Source organism: Amblyomma americanum, chromosome 4 (assembly GCF_052857255.1).
Source record: "Amblyomma americanum isolate KBUSLIRL-KWMA chromosome 4, ASM5285725v1, whole genome shotgun sequence".
Classification (NCBI taxonomy): domain Eukaryota; kingdom Metazoa; phylum Arthropoda; class Arachnida; order Ixodida; family Ixodidae; genus Amblyomma; species Amblyomma americanum.
In genome coordinates, this window is record NC_135500.1 from 25,084,993 (window position 1) to 25,107,470 (window position 22,478).

The following is a 22,478-nucleotide window of genomic DNA, read 5'->3' on the forward strand; positions in this document are numbered from 1 at the left end:
GAAGAATGTCATTTGTGTTCGTGCGGTTTGCAAACGATAAGAAGCGTTGCAAATTTATCGCGTTGCTAACACCGCGGATTTTATTATCGCCCGTTTTATGTGTGCAAAACGAATTCTTTTCTGAAACCCATAATTTTATACGTGTAGGTGTGCGCTGATCATTTCGAACCGAAATGCATCGAGAAAACGACGGCGTACACCGACTCAAGAACGGGGAAGTAATTGAAGTACCATTGCCCGTGGCGCGTTTGCGCCCTGGTTCGGTACCTACTCTATTTCCCGGCTGTCCTTCATACCTTTCGAAGGTACAAAAGACATCAAGAGAGGCACCCGATGTCAAAAGGAGCCGAGAAGAAGCCTTTCAGCTCTCTCGTGCCCTTGAGGAATCTCTTACCTCGTACGCAGAAGAAAAGAAAAAGAATTGTTTTTCAACATTTCAAGAGATGAAGACATGTCTCCAGTGCCAGAACCTTGGACAGTCATATATGAGAACAAGTGTGTAATGTTCTTGAACATTGTGAACCAAAGTGAACCGTGCCTGAAAGCCTCTGTGACTGTGTTTGAAGACCTCCGTGTTAGTGCATGCTTTGAAGGTGTTTCAGTCAAGAGGCTTGGGAGCAGTGTTGTGCCCCAAAGTGTTAATGACGTGCGTTCATTGCTGTTAATTTTAGAAAACCTGTGCAAGCTTTCTAATGAAAGCCAAAGCTGCGAGCACTTGTTGGCTGTTATAAGTGCACTTCTCGAGAAGGTTGAAAGTACTTTAGCACACCACAAAAAAGAGCCTGTAAAATTTTTGAGAGACCAATTGCTGCTGCTCAGTTCAAATCGCATTCAGTATAGTGCACAGCTAATGGTGTATGCGTGCATTTTGTACACAATATCAGCTCATGCCTACAGGTTCTTGAGGGGCACGAGCAAACTAACCTTGCCTCATCCAAGCACTATAAGGAAGGTATGCTCCTCCTTCCAAATGTCGCCTGAAGCTGAGTCCTCGGAGAGTACTTTTCTGCAGTATGTGTCCCACAGATTCAAGCAGCTGAAACCCCATGAATACCATGTGATCCTGATGCTGGACGAGATACACATAAAGCCTTGGCTTGATTATAAAGGAGGCAACATTTGTGGCGCTGCGGTCAATTCTAGTGAAGCTGCAACATCAGCTCATGTATTCATGTTACAGAGTCTCCTTAGTTCCTTCAGAGAAGTGGCACATATCCTTCCTGCAAAAACGCTGAATGCTGACCGGCTTCATGGCATCCTAAAGAAGGTAATCCTGCGCTTGGAAGATATAGGCTACAAGGTTGTGGCAGTTCTCAGACAACAATTCCCTTAACAGAAAAACCATGATGGTGTTTTCACAACCGCGTAAATTAAGAATTCTTTACCCACATCCAGCAGATCCTTCACGACCACTTTTTTATGTGGTGGATGCTGCGCACCTCTTGAAAAGCATACGAAACAACTGGATTAATCAGAAAAATCCAGGCACATGCTTGTTTTACCCCCATTTCGATCTTTCGAACAACAGCGTACATCCTGATTGCATCGATTGAGCATCATTCAAAGATGTGAGAGAGCTGTACAAGCAAGAAGCAGCAGAACTTTTGAAGTGTGGATATGGATTAACTTCTAGAGCACTCAATCCAAGCAAGTTGGAGCGCCAAAATGTGAAGTTGGCGTTACAGATTTTCAATCCATTTGTAGAGGAAGCCCTGAGAGCTAATAAAAGTGAACCAGCTTTTTATCATGCAGAATCCACAGCAGATTTCATCATGATTATTGTTCGGTGGTGGAGCATAGTTAATGTAAAGACACCTTTGAAGGGTATTCACCACCGTAGCACCTTAGAGGAACCAGTTTCACAAACTGAAAATGATCCTAGACTTCTTTTCCTTAATGCCATGATAACGTGGCTGGATGTTTGGGAATTCCTGAAGCATGACGCTGGTGTCCTTACGAAAGAAACACTCAGTGCACTGAGGCTGTCTGTGTACTCACTTTCAGAGTTCGCAAAATACTGCTTGCAGGAACTTGGCCACAGGTATGTCTTGCTCGGTAACATTCAGACCGACAGCCTGGAGAGCCGCTTTGGCCAATATAGGCAACTGGCAGGCAGCCAGTACCATATATCTGTGCGGCAGCTATATGAGAGTGAGGGGCGAATCCGTCTTCAGAACACTCTCCATATAATAACTGCCGAGGACTTGCAGAACATTGAAATCAACACTTCGAGCAACACGCAGAGCACTTTCTCGATTTCTGTCACCGAGAGTGACCTGAATGCTTTAAGCCCCCGCATGACTGTCAATGCCTATGAAGGTGGATACTGTGCGCATGCAGCAATGAAAAAGCTCAAATGCGACAGTTATAGGGAAAACTTAGTCACTACTAGAGAGCAGGCTCAAACGGATGATGATGATGATGATAGTAATTCATTAATCAGGCACTTGGATCGTGGCGGTTTGAAATTTCCCTCACCATTTGTTGTCACCATCGTAATGCATGCAGAAGTGATAGTGAAAAAGCTTGCTGAGAAAGGAAACTGTACAGAGTTCCTGAATGGCTCCGACCAGAAAAAGCTTGTCAGGAAACTCATTGTTGAATCTGTGCCAGAGTGTGATGAAATAACAGCCTGCATCAAAAGGCACACTTATGAGCTGTTAGCCAGTTTGCTAGCAAACTGTGCAGCAAACAACTTTTGAGCAACCTTTGCAAGTAGAGAAATGACCTTCCACGTGTTGCTGAAGGAGAGAGCGCAAAGAAAAGGAAAGCTCGTATCTTTACTGAGAAATGAATATGGGTAATCACTGTCTTGCAAGGCTGATTTACATATTTCATACATCATCAACCTGACTACGCCCACTGCAAGACAAAGGCATTTCCCATATCTCTCCAATTAACCCGGTCCTGTGCCATCTGCAGCCACTTTAACCTCGCAAACATCCTAATCTCATCCGCCCACGTAACTCTGCCGACCCTGCTACGCTTGCCTTCTCCTGGAATCCAGTCCGTTACCATTAATGACCAGCGGTTATCTTGCCTTGGCACTACATGCCCTGCCCATGCCCATTTTTCCTTGATTTCGACTAGGATGTCATTGACTCGCGTTTGTTCCCTGACCCACTCCGCTCTCTTCCTGTCTCTCAACGTTAGCCCATCATTTTCCTTTCCATAGCTCGCTGTGTTGTCCTCAGTTTAAGTTGAACTCTTTCTGCTAGCCTCCAAGTTTCTGCTCCATAGGTGAGCACCGGTAAGATACAGCTGTTATAGACTTTCCTCTTGAGGGATACTGGTGAACTGCCATTCATGATCTGAGAATACCTGCCAAATGCGCTCCACCCCATTCTTATTCTTCTATTACTACAGTTTCATGGTTCGGATCTGCAGTCAATACCTGCCCTAAGTAAATGTATTCCTTTACCATTTCTAGTTCCTCGCTACCTATTGTAAACTGCTGTTGCCTTCTGAGACTGCTAAAGATTAGTTTTCTGCATATTAATTCTTACACCAAGCAATCTGCTTTGCCTATCTAAGTCGATCATGCTTTGCAGTGAAAAAGATTCATTCTGAATTTGGCGTACTGACTGCTTTTTCTGACTTGTTTGATTGTGGCATGTGTATTGTGTGCTCCTGATGGCAAATAAATCTGTGCTTCTTGTGTACAGAATAGTGCCCTCGAATTTTGACTGTGTATAAACTGTTTTTCTGTTCTGCCTCCGGTATTTACGCATATAGTGTGAACACTGCAATGCTGGAGTAGTGTTTAAAGATTAAATGTATTTGTATTTTACTCTGACATACTGATAACTGAACATCTTAAGTTAAAGAATCACTGTGTATTTATTTTATGTTGTGTATACCTGTGAATGTTTCTTAATTGTTTAGATCTTCACTCCCTTTCAGAATAGCCTTGTATGTATGACTTACACAATCCAATAATTTGAATTTCACCTGAAATAGACGGGTATTACATTAGAGGGCACTCATTCTTTTGGGCTCAATTTGCAAATCGTGCCCTTTTAAATACTCTTGTTGCACTGGGTGGACGTTATTGTCACTAAAGCATTGTGAATAATTTAAATAAACGCTGCGTAACCGCGTTGTGATATGAGTGTGTTTTAACGAATGGTTTGATTATTAGGTCCTTGTTGAGAAAAACCTCGGCGAACGACGGTCGGTTTTCATCAAGTAGCGCGCGACGTCTTATTGCTGCAAACAAGCTCTGCAGCTTTCATAACTGGATGTAGAAGCCCCACTCAGGCATCCTCCGTGCATGCGTCAAGTGCTTTTTTAGCGAATGCTAGCGCAGAACTAAACAGGGAGACTGAATTTCTCGTAAAGAGAAAGAAAAATACGTTATGAAACCGTGCGCTATCGCACATTCAAAGCATGATACTGATGATATAAACGTTTTACCTTAGTGTATGCCGTTGGTGTGAACTCCTTTCGGGGAATGGCACGTATCCACTTCATTCGTGTGTCCTCATCTTTGGGGAATGAAAAGACTTGCACTTTTTTCCCGGTATCGTAATTACCGGTGCATCCCGGCGCACAACACTTGTTGGGCATCGTGCATGCCGTCAAAGACACGGCGATGCGAAGAAATATCCAGGGTAGACGCTCCCGACGCAGCACAACACACAAAAAAGAGACCACGTTTTCCGCGGAAGCGGCGAACCCTAAAAGCCAAGCGGCCAAGCGAAGTGACCGCGGAGAAAGCAAGGAGTGTGATGTCGCTGCCGCTCGAGCTGCGCTGTTTACTCAGCCGGCGGGTTGTGACGTCACAATTTTGGGCGCAGGCCTTGACAAGGAGGTGTTGGTGCAACGGACGGCCTGCAGGCCCTAGCGATTCCCTAGGCCCTCTAGGCCGAGAGAGCCGCGGCGAGGACCCCACATCCGGTTGAGAATGAGGGCGAAGCGAAAGAAACGTCACGCAGGCACGCATCCCAGCGACCAATCGGCGTTTCCGGCCTACCTACCCGCAAACGCTTCTCTCGTCACCTTCCGCGGCAGGCGCATGGAGATCCGTTGTGAATTGCCGCTGGACTTCCGGTTCCAGGCAGCGAAGCGAGTGCAGCAAACGCGCGCTCTGGTCGCCTTCTCCAGCAAATGCTAGGGAATGGCTTTGCCCCAAGAATGCGGCGCGCACGGGAAGTTCCGGCCGCCATTGTCGGCGTATACAAATTTTCGCCACCGATACTTCCGAAGTCGCGCCCCTGCTTTAGCCGGTAAGTCGGAAGTCTTTCTTACGTTGCCTTGTACTTCCGAGGAATGCCTCGTTGATGTTTTGTAGCTAGATGGCCCGCTCTGTGTATTGATTGCAACTGTAATAAATGGCATATGAGCGTTCACGCTTTGTCGTCCCCTACATTTGTTCCCCTCGAGCACGAACCGCTCCGCGCTTAGCGAGTGGGTCCGCGGAGTGGGAGTGCAGCAGGGGCGGAAGACTTTCTCCCGCCGTATGTCCACAAATGGTGTGCTATAACTGCCATAGCATTGGTCATATGGCAAAGTACTGCCCCGAGGACAGTGTGCGCAAAGACTGCGGCCGCAGTCACACACCCGACGAGGAGGGCGATGATGAGCCATCTTGCGTCTCGTGCAAAACATCGGGGCACATTGTGGTGAGCCGCGCTTGCCCCAGCAGAGTGCCGCCAACTTCTGAGACACCGGCAACGGCTTCAGAGACGCCTGTGTCCGGAGAGGCATCGCATAAAGCAGGCGTTCGCTGGGCTGACGTAGCAGCTAGGAAACACTCACAATTGGCTCGTAATAGTCAAGTTAATGTTGTACAAGAGAGTAACCTCGTCAACACTCTTAGGCAAGAGATAGCGCACCTGCGCGCAGAAATTCAGTCTCTAAAATCCCACTCAACCAGGAAAAGTGATCGATCGCTCTCATCGTTACGCAACTCCGTCACAAGACCAAGCCGATCTAGAAGCGTGAGTAGAAACGTCAACCAAAAAACGTGGCAAGCAAAGCACCATTGGATACTGCGACTCAGCTCTCACAAACAGCAGCGCAAATCAAATACGAGGCCACACGTGAGATTAAAAAAGAAATCAAGGACCTCCAACAAGACTTCAAGTCTCAGTTTGCCACACTCGAGCAAACCATGAAGTTGTTTGGCATCACACGTTGAAATTCTCCTCAATAAGCAGCAGAAGGCCCAATCTCAACGACCGGCCCAAGCTGAACAACTCTCTTCATAATGGGGCTCGGGGAGACTACCGTTCTACAGCGGAATTGCCGAAGCTTTCGCGAAAACGGCCCTATCCTCAAATCTCTGATTAAATGTGCAAAACGTCATCAATCCTGCTTCAAGAAACGCGAGGACCATGTACCCTTCCAGAGTATACGGTGTTCACAGATCCTGCTCTAGATCATAAGGCAAAGGACACGAGTGAATTAATAGTAACTAGTCAGGCTGCAGTCCTCATACGCACAGATTGCGAGGCAACGCAGATCCGCCCTTCTGGAGCCAGTAATTAATATCGAGAGGTCGTCATTGTAAGCACGAGGTCTCCGGGCCGTAAACCCATAATTTTGGTGTCTGTTTACTACAGGCCTCTTACCACACACTGATTGCAACCGATCACCACAGTCCAGTTATTGTTGGCGGTGACTTCAATGCCAAAAACGTTCTTTGGGGTTACTCCACGACCAACTACAGGGGGCGTCGTCTCGAAGGAGCCATGAAGGACATGAAGGAGCAAAAGGGCATGGCTAGGAGTAGTTTATTTAGGGACAGGGGACAAATGGAGGCAAGAGAACACGGATCTTGTTAAGTGTTTCAATGACGATATAAAGCAGTTTGGAGAAGGCGCCAATATTATTCTATTGGGGGACATAAATGGCCACATCGAGGATCTGGATGGATACACAGATTATAACGGGAAGTTGATGCTAGACTTCTGTGAGCGACACAACCTAGTTATTTTAAATAGAGAAACTAAGTGTGAGGGACAAATCACGTGGGAATCCCGTAACAGGCAAACGACCATTGACTACTGCTTAATATCGCAGGGGATGTATAGCAAGCTCGAAATGATGGAAATAGACGAAGAGGGGAAGTACAGCCTCGGTAGTGATCATAAGCGTATTAGTCTACAGTTTGGAGCCCTGCTCAAAAGAGAAATGAATGGTTGTCAAAAAGAGTGCGGAAAATTAAATGACGAACAAATAGCGCAAATAGCGGCGTGCATAGAGGAAGCAATAGAGACACATCCCATGGAAAAGTGGGATTATAATAAGCTAGAACTCCTCATTAGTACAAAATAAAACAAGTAAAAGGAGTAAACCGCTGGAGAGGAAAGAGGAAGCCACGAAGTTGGTGGAATAATGAAATTAGGGAGGCCATCGAACAACGACGGTTGGCATCACGGGAACACAGAGAAGCAAAGGGGGCGCAGTTATCTGAAGATGCAGTAGGCCGAAAATGGTAATCTTATCGACAAATGAAACAGCATGTGCAGGTCCTCGTCCAGGCTAAAATAAAGCACTCCTCTGATCGTTGGCTGGCTGAAGTTCGCAATGCAACTAAAGCGGGGCCAACAAAATTCTGGAACCATATAAGCTGGCTGGGCAAAGCGAATCACAGAAAGCAGGAACAGATCCACGATGCCGAGGGAAAATGTTTAGAGGGAGATGACGCTGTGAACTACATTTCATCAGTTATAGCTGAGTCATTTAAGAAAGACGATAGAGCAATCACCCAAAATGAGGGAGCAACACAGGAACGCACAATAGAAAACAGCGTGGAACTGAGGAATCTTAACTGGAAAAAGGCGGAAGCGAATATTCCAAGATGTACGTCAGCAGGGATCGACGAAATGCCAATCAAGCTAATTAATGAACTTGGCCCAAGAGGCAAGGAAACGCTGTTAAAAGTATTGGAGGCAGCCATAACGAATCAGCAAATTCCGCACAGCTGGAAACAGAGTAAAATGAATTTGATTTATAAAGGAAAAGGCAATAAGACGAACATAAAATCCTTCCGGCCGATTACGATAACATCAGTTACATATAGGCTGGCGATGCAGTCAGTGAAAATAAAAATGCAGTCACGGGTAGAAAGTAATAGAATACTCGGAGAACTTCAGAACGGGTTCAGAAGTTGCAGGCGCTTAGATGATTGCCTGTTCGTGCTTACCCAGTGCATAGAAATAGCTAAGGCGGACAACAGACCTCTGTATTTAGCCTTCTTTGACATAAGCGGTGCATACGACAATGTGAACAGGGAACTCCTGTGGACCATGTTAAAAGGTGAAGGTGTCAGTCATGAGTTAATTAATTTTCTACAGGAAATTTATCGAGAAAATGAAGTTGAAATAACATGGAAAGGAATTAAGAGTACAAATACTATCAAGATACACAAAGGATTAAGGCAAGGTTGTCCTCTATCCCCGCTGCTGTTCATGTTTTATATGATAAGTATGAAAAGAAGGCTACAAAGAAGCAATCTAGGTTATGATCTGTCATACACATTAGGCGGAAATGTTGTTGAGAAACGACTACCGGGTTTAATGTATGCGGACGATATTGTACTGTTAGCAGAAAGCCAGGAAGATTTGCAAACTTTGGTGAATTGCTGTGGAGACGAAGGAGACAGTCTAGGTTTCAGTTTTAGCGCAACTAAGTCAGGTGTGATGGTTTTCAACGGAACAACTGATCAGGAGCTTACAATACAAGGCCAATAAATATCCCGAGTGGCCGAATACAAATATCTCGGGGTATGGGTAAACAACGGGCATATGTACACGGAAAAGCACGAACAGTCTCTCATAGCAAAAGGGCGAAGAGATGCCGGTATAATGAAACATAGGTCATTGTGGGGGTACAACAGGTACAACTTAGAGGTGTTTGCAGGCAGGTGGAAGAGAAGGCTAAGGCAACAACCGCGAAGAAAAAGACCGGGGGTTGTCAGACCAACCATAAGAGCCCTTTTGCGCCCTCTGATGTGGGGGTTGTCTACAGGATTCCGTGCACTTGCGGGTTGAGTTATATTGGCAAGACAGGACGTTGCATCAACGCTCGTCTTAGTGAGCACCACAGGTCCCGAGATAATGGGTCTTCTTGTAACCTTGTCCGCCACTGAAGAGAAGGTACTTGCACCCCTCTGTTGTCTAACACCGTCATCCTAGGAAAACATAATGACAGCCTAACGCGGGAAATTTTGGAGGCTTTTCACATCCGCTTGGAACCTGATAGCTGCATTAGTGATCCTTCTGTCACACTAACTGATAAACAGATGACGTTTTTATCCGGCCAAGATGTGTAGTCTCGCGCTCGTGCTGATTGTCACCTTTGTGGGCATGATTAGCAGCTTTGTGTCGTTTTTCTTTTGGTTTTTTTTCCTCTTGTTTGTGTTTGGCGTTCTTAGTATTTAAGATGCTTGGACGTGAATAAAAAATCTAGTTGCGAGTCAGCGCTTGTGGTGTCCATTCTTCGTTGGGTCCCGTTGTTTTATTGCGCTGTTCAAATATGAACAGGTATGAAGTCCTCAGAGGTATTTGGAAAGGAATAATGGATCCGGGGCTTACTTTCGGGAATGCGGTTTTATGCTTAAGGGCTGCAGTTCAGTCGCGATTAGAAGTAAATCAGAGAACTGTCAGAAGATTAGCTCTAGGTGCCCATGGGAAAAGCACAAACGAGGCAGTACAGGGCGATATGGGCTGGGCAACGTTCGGAGCACGGGAAGCTCAGAGTAAAGTACTATACGAAGAACGCCTGAGAGAATTGGATGATAACAGGTGGGTAGCTAAGGTATTTAAATACCTGTACAGAAAGAGCGTTGACACACAATGGCGGAATCGAACTAGAAAGCTGGCCAGTAAGTTTGCCAGAGACGAGGAAGGAGAAAGAAAGAGCATTAAACGACAGGTTAAAAACATCGAAGGTAAAAATTGGATAGATTCAATGGAATAGAAGCATGAAGTAGAACTATATCGATGCTGGAAAAGGCAGAACAAGAAGAAAACGTTTTACGATAACTCAAGAGGCAGTGCCCTCCTCTTTGAAGATAGGTCAGGGTGTCTTAGAACGCGCAGCTACAGAAAAAAATTTAACGAAGTTGACACATGTGCTGTGTGTGGTAAATTTGAAGGAACAATAGAACACCTCATCCTAAAATGCGATGGTATCCATCCGGATGTCGATGCAGGCACAGTCACTCTTCCTGAGGCCATGGGTTTAGAGATAACAATAGTCATGTAAAAACAATCTGCGGTGGAAATGAGCAAAAAGCGATTGGAGGATTGGTGGCACAAAAGCAGAGAGGTGACAAGTTTTAAAGCCTAGGAAGACGTTTTTTTTTAAAGAAAATGGTGAAATGTATTAACAACTTACAGCAGAGTAAAAAAAATAAAGCAAAAAGACTGAGCATAGTGGCAACAACCACTGCCTCGTTTCAAAGGGGACGCTCCTACCTTCCTTCCATCCATCCATACATGGAGTTTTCTAACTTACACCTTCGCAACGGGCCACATGTGCCCACGCGTGTGGGTCTCCATGCTAGACAAACCGACACTACACCGGACCTCACTCTTGCAACCCTTGGCGGGGTATAACACTGGGAAATTTTAGATACTGCATGGAACAGTGATCACTGCCCCATTGCCATTCATGTCAGCAGCAAACGGCTTCGAGCCAAGAAGACGTTGTCTTCTCTTGACTGGAAGCGCTTTCGTGAGCCGCAACATTTTAAACCCCATAGCTTCCAACAATTTGTCCATGAGATTACCACAGCTAAAGCGATGGCGACAGAATAAATAGCATGTAGCGACAGAACCATTCATCTCGACAACCACTTAGTCAACCTGTGGAAACGTGCCTCTGTCATCACGAACCGCTACCGTATACACGCGGCAAGCGCCACAAGGATCTTCGAAAACTTCGTCGCCACTACAAGGCTGTCACGGATCTCTCCGAAGAACACTCGGACAGAAAGAATAGACTAGGCGACAGGTGTACCCACACAGACGCACATTGAATACATCCTACGTTCAACACACACTAGCACACAAAACTAACATAAAACACAAATACTATAAATACACACGACCCGGGAACACTACTACCAGCGTCTACTATACTATCGTTCTACTACTAGCGTTCGGCGTTAGTGCTCACGGTTGGTTCGGTGCTTATGCAGCGTTGTATGGGTCCAGTAGCCGGCGTCGAGGTGGCGTTCGACGTTCTTGGGCTGGCGTCGTTGGTTGCGTCGTATAAGCTCCCGGTCGAAGCGCTCGTGGAGGTGATGCCGGTGTTGACGTTGGGGGCACCACCCGGTTGGGTGGCAACTGCGCTGGGGACACCCCTGGCCGTAGCAGGTGGCAGCGTCCTCCGTTGACTCCCCGGAACGGGCTCAGGCATGGCAGGAAGTCCACGATCGAATCCGTAGAACGCGAGCTCACCGGAGCATCCATACAGGGAGCCGAAGCGTCCCTGACCCGCCGGAGCTTCCGCTTATCTGCTGCTCCCCCCGTGCCTCGCTCCCCCTCGCCCTTTTATAGCCTTGGTGTTAGTCCATGTAATCTTTGTCGTCGTCTTCTCCTTCTTCTCTTCTCCACCAAACATCTCTCTCCACCTTACCGAATGCTTCGTCTTCTCTATTCTTCGGTTAATCCACGTCGTCTTCTTCGCACCTCTTTCCTTCATAATTTTATTTTGGACTCCCTATTATATGTGACAAAGGCCTTACGCGACTACACACTTAGCCTAGACGGAGGAAACTGGCACCAGGTCTGCGCTGAGATTGGGCAAGAAAAAAGGGCTCCGTGAACAATAGGCCCTTTACCGAAGCATGGCTGGAAAATGAAAAAAAAGCGGACTTCCATTTTAGCAGAGCTCCCCTTACAATAACCGATGTCCTCGGTAGAGGAGCAACTTATCCGTACCTTCTTTCTGCACACTGCAGACCAACCTCCTGATAACCTTCTTCCCGTTACTGTGTCTACGCCAGATCCCGAACTTGGCAAGCCGTTCACAATAGGGGAACTGTCGGCGGCGCTCGCTCAAGGAAGAGCCACCCGGCCCCAGGGCACGACGGCGTCGCCTGGCAGATGCTTAGAAATCTTAGTGATGGCGCCAAAGCGCAGATCCTAGAAACACTAAATAGCTCATGGGAGACAGGGGATGTGCCGGCACAGCTCAAGCTAAAACTGGTTAACCCCATACCAAAGCCTAAAAGAGATTCTTCTGCCATTTCCAACCTCAGACCAATTGCTCTCGCTTCCGCCGTCTGCAAATTGATTAAACTACTAATCAACAATAGGGTTCAATATTACCTGGAATACATCACAACTTGGTACCACCCTGCGCAAACTGGCTTTCGCCCCAATTTGAGTACACAAGATTGCTTATGGCTGCTTCGGCGAGTCATTAATCGAACTTCCCGACACCTCGTGCCTGATTGCGCCCTCGCGGTCGACATGAGAAAAGCTTTTGACAACGTCGATCAAAACGTCATCTTGCGGAGCTTGGCCAGGCCTACCCCAGTCAACGGGCGCTGAACTGGATACGGTACTTTCTCCAGAGTAGACCCGTACGTCTCAACTCTAGTGCTCAAGAATGGACCCCTTGCACATACTACCTCGACAGGGGAGTTCCTCAGTGCTCACTCCTCGGCCCTTAATTTACTGTTTAACTTGGCGATGATGAAGGCAGCAAGACGCCTAGAACAAGACAGTGCAGCAAGATTCGCGATCTACGCGGACGCTATAACAGTGTGGGTCGAGGCCAATGATTTTGAGTCCGTCGATCACATGCAAGCCGATCTGCAGGCAGTGGTGCATAGTCTGGAGACCTCACTAACAGAGCTGGGCCTTGAACTGGCACCTGAGAAGACTGCATTTCTCAGCATTGATGGCAGCACTCGTACTAACCAGTCCCAACAGTTGCATCTTCTCATGGCCGGCCAGGTGCTCACATCTTATAACGGATCACTAAAGCTTTTCGGTGTGCCCGTCAGCAGCTGCAACAGTCTTCGTACTTGGATCAAACGCCTCAAGAGCACCTGGAAGAGTACCCTACATCTCATCGCTCGTATGTAAAACAAGTACGGTGGGGCAAGGCAGGAGGCTTGTCAGACGCTGGCTCGCGCGGTAGCAGTTGGCAAGATTCTCTACTGCGCCCCCTCGTACGAACTGACCACGAAAATCCACGAAGACCTAGCTCGTCTGCACAGGGCCACGTTACGCAGCATAACAGGTCTACCACGACATAAGCGCATCACGGCTCTAGAGGAAGCGGTGGCCCTTCCTCCTATACACAAAATCATTGAGGAAGCGGTAACTCAGCACGAAACACGCAGAACTTGCACGAAACAGGGACGCGCTTTGGAACGCTGGGACCGCCAACTCTCGGCACCGGTTCATTATAAAGGCCTGCCGGCTTCGCCATGGCTTCGTCCACAGGACTTGTCGGGCTAGTTGGTTGATCATAATGCAAAAAAGACGAATTGCGCAACAAGAACACGGACGAAAGGGAGGCAGACACTGCCTCCCTTTCGTCCGTGTTCTTGTTGCGCAATTCGTCTTCGTCCACACCTCGGCCCCTGCAGACGTACGGCTCCACCCAGAGCACAAACGCTGGCACGGCTCCACCTAGCTCGACACACGGCCGCTGAGAGAGAACAAGATGAGGAGGTCATATACGTAGATGCATTATTGAAAGACGGCGCCATATCAATGGCATGGCGCAGCCGTGAGAATTTCAATTTTAGCCGTACTATTCGTGCACGCGATGGGTGCATAAAGGAAGAGGAGCTTCTCGCTATATACGGCGCTCTACTGCAGGTGGAAAACGTTCTGGGCAATGGTGCAGCACGCAAGCGAAGAAGCGCGACTCAGTGGAGCCCTGGACTAGGGGCCCAACCCTGCTTTGAAGGTCAAGAGTCTGCAGCGATGAAGACGAAGACCGAACGCTAAACCCTTAATGGACCAAATAAAGTTTTTCTCTGTCTCTCTCTCTCTCTGGTCAGCAACCAATTGCTACAAACTGACATGTCGCGAAAAATGCGAATACTCTCGATTCATTTGAAGTTGCACCCGAGATTCACAAGCCATTCTCGACCCACCCAACTGCACAGCAGATTACTTCTATAATCGGAACCCTCTCAACACGCAACATGCGCAACCGCCTCGCGTGGATCCCTGGACACACGGGCAATGACGAAGGGAACCAGTCCGCTCACAACGCGGCTCGGGAGAGTGTCTCGTTCCTTCCTCCGCTGGCATACCCCGCCGTTACCGACGACCCTGCTGATATTGTCCAACAACTTGGCTGTGCTAACGAGCAGACTAGACCGTGCCAAAGAGAAGAGCCGAGCACGACTTACGGCCGTTACGCCACCCAGTTACCTTGATGCCTCAGCTGCTCTCACACGGCATGAGCAGATCTTCATTAATAAGATCATCGCCGATGCAGCCTACGCGCTAAACATCATCAGTAAATGACTTACCGGCCCTCGCTGCCATCAAGGGGGTATTATACACGTTATGGAGTGCAAGCACTGCGGCTGCATGTGTCGTGTTGACCTGTACCACCTAGTTTGGCAATGTTCAGAGTTCCGCAAGGGACGCGACGACCTCGTCGCCAAGCATGATTTTCCCATCGATGGCGAGGAATTTTGTGCATTGACCACAGCCGCAGCGAACGGCATCTCGGAAGATAATGGCAAATGTGCTAAGTGGCCTCACCAAAGCAGTGTAAAGCGTGGCTAGACCACCCATGCCGTCCCTTCATACATCAACAGACCCCTATACTTTTCTCTTACTTGACCCAATTCCCCACCAAACGGCCTTGAGCCTACCTTTCTAAATAAACAGCTCATTAATAATAATTGATTTTTGGGGAATGGAAATGGCGCAGTATGTCTCATACATCGGCGGACACATGAACCGCGCCTTAAGGAAAGGGATAAAGGAGGGAGTGAAAGAGGAAAGGAATAAAGAGGTGCCGTAGTGGAGGGCTTCGGAAAATTTCGACCACCTTGGGATCTTTCACGTGCACTGACATCGCACAGCGCACGGGCGAAATAGCGTTTTGCCTCCAAGAACCTCGGGCTCGGGTCGGCCCCCTCGTTTCCGGAGCGTTAGCCGGAACTCATACGAGGTTTATGTTGTGATCGAGAGTTCGGTTGCGCAGAAGTCGCATTGCGAGCGCGCTTACCGTGTTTTTGGCGAAATTCTGAATGGCGCTCTTAGAGTATAAGTAGTATTAGTGTTTATTTAAAAAATAAATAAAAAACGCAGTAAAAAGAATGTTGCTGGCCGCGGCAATTGCTATCTAATAACTTAAGCACTCGAGCTGCAGCCGGCGGAGGTGAAAGGGAGAGGGAGATGATAGCGAGGAGAATATAGAGGGGAGCGATAGGAAGAAAGGACAGGGGAGAGTATTGTACACTATTTACAAACTACGTAAAGCAATGAATTTCGCGCCGCACGCGGTCATTAATTCATTCATTCCCTAGAAATAATTGTGTGCAGTGGCCGCTCGCGCGCAGTTATTTTCGAACAGAGCCTGAACATTATCGCGCGAGCGGCGCGAACCTCATTGCTTTACGTATTTTATAAATAGTGTACAAAGCTCTCTCCTGTCCTTTCTTCCTATCCCTCCCCTCTATATTCTCCTCGTTATCATCTCCCTCTCCCTTTCACCTCCGCCGGCTGCAGCTCGGGTGCTTAAGTTATTAGATAGCAAATACCGCGGCCGGCAAAATTCTTTTCCCTGCGTTTTTTTATTTATTTTTTAAATAAACCACTAATACTCTAAGAGCGCCGTTCAGAATTTCGCCAAAAACACAGTAAGCGCGCTCGCAATGCGAATTCTGCGCAGCCGAACTCTCGATCACAACATAAATCTCGTATGAGTTCCGGCTAACGCTCCGGAAACAAGGGGGCCGACCCGAGCCGGAGGTCTAACCAGCCGGGGGACGGCAGACCTCTCGGGAACGGGCGCTCCCGCTGAGGCGCCTCGCTCGTAAGCGGAGATTACCAACCTTTATCGCGAGCTAAGATGCACGCATCCCGCCCCTCACCCCGACCTGGACAGGGCGCATGCACGACACTCTGACGCCTACAAACAAAGGCCATTCTTAGCCCCTACCGATTATGTTTAATCACAAACGGTGAATACGACCTTGCATGCCCACACTGCGGTGACGGGACGCACGCCACCCAAGACCATATTTTATGGGAATGCGCTAGCAAACCCCCTCCGATGACACCTGCCAGCTCCATCGGCGGAGGAACGGGACAAGCTCTTGTTGGTCAGTTCGAGAAAAACATCGCAGCTGGCCTTCATCACGCGACCTCAAGATGTTCCGGCTGGAGGCCACCCTGAACTCGTCCCAGCCCTAAATAATCCCTTCCACTTTGTGTCAATAAAGTTGTAACCACCACCACCACCGACAGCCAGACGAAAGAAAACGCGCCTCTCATCCACCGAGCCGAGACGTCGTTTGCCTCGCCGTCCGGCAGATAGCGTAGCCTGTGAGACCGGCTTAGAGTCACTCGCGTCTTAGAGGGCTCGCGTCTGCAAAAACTGTACTCGTAGCCGAAAGCAGTTTCTCGCTAATTCTACCAAATAGAGGCAAGTCTCAAACAACTTAGTCAATAGTATTCTACCTAGTCAGTGGTGTTGCTCTCGATTAGTCCCGGCATATAGAAACGTAAGTACATACATAACAATTACAGTAGCTACACTTTATTTAGAACCGCAATGCTTATCTACTGTGCAAATTTAAAAATGTGCTTTTTATGTGCGGAGAAAAAAATTCTTGAAAGTAGCCTCATTTGAGACGTGTCATTTTCGAAATTTTTTTACTAAGCGACAACTTTTTTCAAGACGGGGGAAATAAGGCTAACGTATTCTTTCTCACCTGAGCTTTTAGCACACAATATATATATATATATATATATATATATATATATATATATATATATATATATATATATATATATATATATATCATGAATTTCATATTTGATTCTTACGTCAGTGCAAATTTACGACATTGAGCTCTGCGCTAAAATTCTGCCTCTGCCACCAGGGACCCCGAAACAGGGGGGGGAGCGGGGGAGCAAGGGGGCGGCCGCACCCCCAACATTTTTCCAGAGGGGATTCTTCCACGTCCACTTCCTGTTCTCTCGTTTCTGGGAGAAGGTGCTCATGATCCGTAAATTATTTCCTGGAGCCTATGCCTGGAGCCTATGCCGTAGTCGCCTACCGCCACGTCTCCGGCCTACTTCTTGTCTACCTTCGTATTGAAGTCGCCCAAAAGTATGGGGCACTGTGATTTTACTTTGTTCGATGCCGATTTCACGTCTTCATAGACGCTTCCAACGACGTGGTATCGGAGCCGCCTCGGTGGCTCAGTGGTTATGGCGCTCGGCTGCTGACCCGAAAGACGCGGGTTCGATCCCGGCCGCGGCGGTCGAATTTCGATGGAGGCGAAATTCTAGAGGCCCGCGCACGTTAAAGAACCCCTGGTGGTCGAAATCTCCGCCGCCCTTCACTACAGCGTCCCCCATAGCCTGAGTAGCTTAAGGACTTTAAACCCGATAAATCAAACCATACGATCTGGTATCGATACCTCATACCAACGTCAGCCAAACTGACAATATATTATGCACTATTGCGTCACATGTAAGTTACTGTCATCTGGCATGGGCACAACATAAGTATCTAATGCACTAAAATGCTAATAATGCAAAAATTGTAATACGTGCCATTTCAAACATGCACTACAGCTCACACACCGAAAGCCCTTCACCAGTGGTGATGTAATGAAAAATCAACATCTGCACAGGCGAAAACTTCTGCGTACCTACTACTTCTCTTAAGGATACCGACGACGTGATAGCAAGCATATAGCAAACTTAAAACAAAATACACCAAAACATGATTCACGAACTCATAATAAACAATATATCCTACATTCAAGAACAAATTATGGACGCCATGTGATCGGAAGCACTTTGCCACCGCTATTCCATTGTTACCTAAATCACGGCATTGACATAGAAACGTTGACACCATCGGAGTGGTATATATAATTTAAATCGCCCTGTTATACAGTAACCATGTTGTTATATGTTCTTGTAAAGCACTTTTATTCCATCTGTCCACTAATATGTAACGGGAGCCAGGGACCACTCAAGCGGCGAAAAAGATGTTTCAAAGCTAAAGCTTTACTGGCCACGAACTTACAAGTTCGCTGTGGCGGTGCTCCGAGGAGGCACAGAGACAGACCTTGAGCCGTTGCCTAGCAACCGCCGCAGCTCGGCGGACGCCGCGCGCTCGCCGCGCAATCTGGCATGACGTCACACCGGGCGCCTAGCCGCGGAACCGCCCTCACCTGCCCTTACCCTTACCCGCCCTTACGGGCTGAACCGCTAACCAACGTATTCGGTGGCGGCATATTTGGGAGCCACTGAAACCCACTGAAGAAAGCACTCGTGCAGTCTTAGGCCAGTCTATGGTTAGGCAGCGCTGTCTGACTCTGAGCGAAGTAAAAAAAAATGTTCGCAAATGAATGTGACCATGGATGTCATATTTAATGAAAACAAGCCCAATGTGTCGTTAAAAATGCAAGGGCAACGTGAATTCAAATATACGTAATGAGAGAAGCAGTAAACACAACGCGAACGCAGTCAATACAGTGGACGATACGAGGGTTTCACAGAGAACTACGCACAGATTATTTTTACGATCAGCTGGCAACAACGTGCTGCAGGGCGTTCTTGTAGTCGCAGTCGTCGCAGTTGGGATCGAGTTCATAGGCCGGGTATCGCGTGTCCCTGAAAGAGCCAAGGAGGCGGTAGTGCCTTCGCCGTCGGTAGTTTTTCCACTGGTACCAACCGACTACAGCCAGAACAAGGAGAATGGGCACCGTCGATCCATAGACAGCGCACGCAAACCTGCTGGATGCCCCACCGCCGAACACCCGTTGACTCAGTGGCTTCTCGCGAAAGTATGCCTTCTCCTCGAATGTCTTGTTTACAGCGGACACCGGTGGCCTGCCTCTGAAGAACGACCTCCCGCCGAACACTTTCCCGGGAGGTGGTTGTCCGCCTGCAGAAAATCGGCTCGCGGCGTTTGACGCGTTGAAAGGCTTTGGAACGCCTTCTGGCACAGCGTAATTTCTAGAACCATTTGGCCTCAGGAAGGGGGGAAGAACACCTCCCGGTCGAGGCTGAACCTGTGCCGGCGCCGTTCCAATGGCGCCCTTCACCATTTCTTGGCCCGTGTCGACGAAGCAGGCCTTTCCGATCATGGTGGTGCACTTTGTCGGCGGAGCCGTCGGTGGCGGAGGTGTTGTTTCATCTTCGCATGGCTCCTCCTCAGTTGACTTGAGGTTAGGGGAGGGGAGAATAGCACCGGGCAGCGGCGGATACAGTGGGCCTGGTTGCGGAGCAGGGTGTACCGACGGTCCTCTTGGCCACGGTGGAACAGGAATGACTCCCGGCGGAGGTGGACGGGCAGGGAAGGGCCTTGCGGGGACTGGGGGACCAAGCGGAGGTGCACCTAAGGGCCTTGGAGGTGATGGCGGAACGCCTTGCCTTGATATTCCTCCCGACGCCATAGGGTTGGGAAATCTGGGTGGTACACCTGGGCCGAATGGAATACCTGGAACGCGCTGACCATCAGGAATCCAAGGAGGCTGTACTAAACGTGGTGGATGTCTGCCCAAATCTGTTACGCTTATTCGTGGCCCATAAGCAGGCACTCCCGGTGGGAACCTTTGCTCGCTGCGCCCAGGAGGGTTTGGTGGATGTTGTTCTGGTCTCGGCCTCAGCTGTACTGTAGGAGGAAGAGGAACGCCCGGTTGGCGGGGAGGTCCGGGTGCAGGGGCGACAGGACGCGCCGTTGGCCCGCCGTAGCTCGGAGCACCAGGAAGCCCTTGTGGAAACAGAGGAGGCCGTCCTGGACACATTTCATGTCATCAGTCAATGCACTAACATAGGCGATTAAAGGCATGTCCCGTCCAACGTTTCATATTAGCATGAGCACGTGCGAAAAGATTTTCTACCTATCCTAGGCATGCAATTCTGTGCACATTTTAACCAGAAAATTTAAGATGGAATGAAAGCCTGCATGTTACACAGGCAAAACAAGAAAGATGCAAACCTTTAGCGATTGTTCATGGACGATCTATAGAAATTTATTTGACCATCATTAATTCATTCATTCATTCATCAAGCCGCCGCGGTGTCGAAGTCGTTATGGTGCTCAGCTGCTGACACAAAATATGCGGGTTCGATCCTGGCCGCGGATGGAGGCGAAATTCTACAGGCCCGCGTACTCTGCGATGTCAGTGCACGTTAAAGAACCCCAGTTTGCATAAATTATCCGCAAGCATACAATTCGGCGTCCCCCATAGCCTTTGATGCTTTGCGGTGTTGAACCCCTAAATCAACAATTAATTTTCATTTTGCATCTAAAATCACCGTGGAGGCTTGACACTGGATACACGACGCTGTCATGACAGCTGAAGTATGCAATGAACATGAAAAGTAAAAAAAAATGGTATAAAATACGACAATTTGAAAAGATCAAGTTTTAAGCATTTCAAAACACCTATGCGACCAAAGGAGGCAAATCAAGTCGCCTCACTTAGTTAGCTATTAGCCTTTGGGCGCTTGTCTAGAGCAAGTACATGACAATGAGGAGCAAATCTGCTCGGAGCGCACAGGTGCAAGCTGTAGAGTGGGCACACCAGTTCCACTTTGAACACCGTGTTCCGCACACCGTGTTAGTACACCGTGTTCCACCGTGTACGAGGAACACATTGTCGAACTCCATCGTACGTCCGAAGCACCGAACTTATAATATCCCGACCATTTCTTTCTGCACTTCCTCGGTGCTTTTGTCGTCGCAGGTTGGTACTGGCTCCACGTGACGCAAAGAAAATACCAGTCTTTTTTAGCGCTGCCGCACCAGCAACGCGAAGCAGCAATCATAGCCTCTTAAGGGTGCAGCTGGAAAGATAAGGCATCAGCAGCCCTTCACCCGAGTCGCTAAAATCTGATCTTATTAACCGACAACAATTCGTGTCCATAAACACCACGCTATCAAAAACAAGAGAGATACAAGCATGTGTCCCTCAACAAGGAAGTCCTAGTGTTTTTTTTTTATTCTAGACATGCATTTAAGGGCGATCCAGGCATGTTTTTACCGTTGTCAGAAAATGGCTTATTTATATTGCTTAGGACTTTCTCATTTCAGAACAGTTCGTGTTTCTTTAAATAGTAGGACAATAAATTTAGACAAGCAAAAATTAAGGAGGCCAGTTAAGGCTATATTTGCTCTGAAGGTGAAAGAAATAACTTTGAAATTTATTTCGTTTTTGTTTCCTTGCTGATTGCACACCCACGGTTAGCAGTTGTAAGGAAACGCATACACTAGGTTCACCTTTATTCGCCAACAAGCAACGCGATTTTGTGGCCTGTTATTGGTTGAGTGCTAGCTACGCAGTCTGATGTTCATTGGTTCAGTTCCCCGCACCCTCTGAAGAAGTTTTATTTTTCTTTGCTGACGTCATTGGGGTGTTGGTAGCACTTTTCCAGGACGCCGTGCAACTCCGTGTTCTGCTGCTGATGAGCCATATAAAGCTTTCGCCTTCAGAGGCGACACATCTTTTCGTTCAGTATTTTTCGGCGTGGGGCGAAGAAATATGTACGCCTGTTGCGAACTCTACTAAATGAACAAAAACAAAATTTCGCTCATATATCTGCAAGAGTTTTGACATTATAAATTTTGATGTGCCTCATTGCTGTATCAAACTTGCAGAAAGCATGGCGTGACAATAAAACATTCTAGGAAACTGCAGTCACTCTTAAATTTTAGCCGAAGAAATTGTACGTGCAGTGACATTTTTCAAATATTTTTATCCGAATGAGTTCTTTCTACACTGAACAATATATCCATGCTTGCATAATGCACTGGTTGCCGTCATGTCAAATTAGTAACGGCGAAAAAATGTGAAAATAATTCAGAAATGTAGTAACGTCACTGCATAAATAATTTATCAAAAAACACAATGCAACAAACCGCAGAAAATTCATGAAGCCATTCTCATGCTGTGCTTCCTGCAAGCAGGTCAAAAAACACTTTCGAGAACTGGCATTTTCACGGAGGTCTAAGTTAGTTTTTGACACCTGCGGTCACAAAAACACCTTGTAAAGTCAGTTTGGGGCCGTTTTCGGAGGAAATCTTTCGGAATACAATAAGAAAGACCTTATATATGCAAAATCTGGTATTTTCCAAAATTCGTCTTTTTTTCGAGATTTCTTTGATTTGAAACCAGCGTCCTGCCTTAAAGATTTTGGGATCCGAAACCCTGCGCGTGGCCCGGAGGGCTTCTTTGTGTGACGTCAGTTACGCTCGCGCACTACGCAGCACATCGGAGCACGGCGTTCGAGTGCTCTAGGCAGGTGTGTGCGCGAATGTACGTTATTACACAAGCTGAACAA

The 22,478-nt window shown here is 47.7% G+C and overlaps 1 protein-coding gene across 1 annotated transcript in view; it reads right to left on the reverse strand.

Moving 5' to 3' along the window:
• Positions 1-18,208: 18,208 nt before the first annotated feature.
• Positions 18,209-22,478, reverse strand: part of LOC144127841 (uncharacterized) — a 480,263-nt gene continuing 475,993 nt past the window's right edge. Inside the window, exon 5 of the mRNA XM_077660804.1 lies at positions 18,209-19,929. Within this exon, the coding sequence (XP_077516930.1) occupies positions 18,716-19,929 (1,214 nt within the window). The 3' untranslated portion in view covers positions 18,209-18,715. The remainder of the gene's footprint in view (positions 19,930-22,478) is intronic.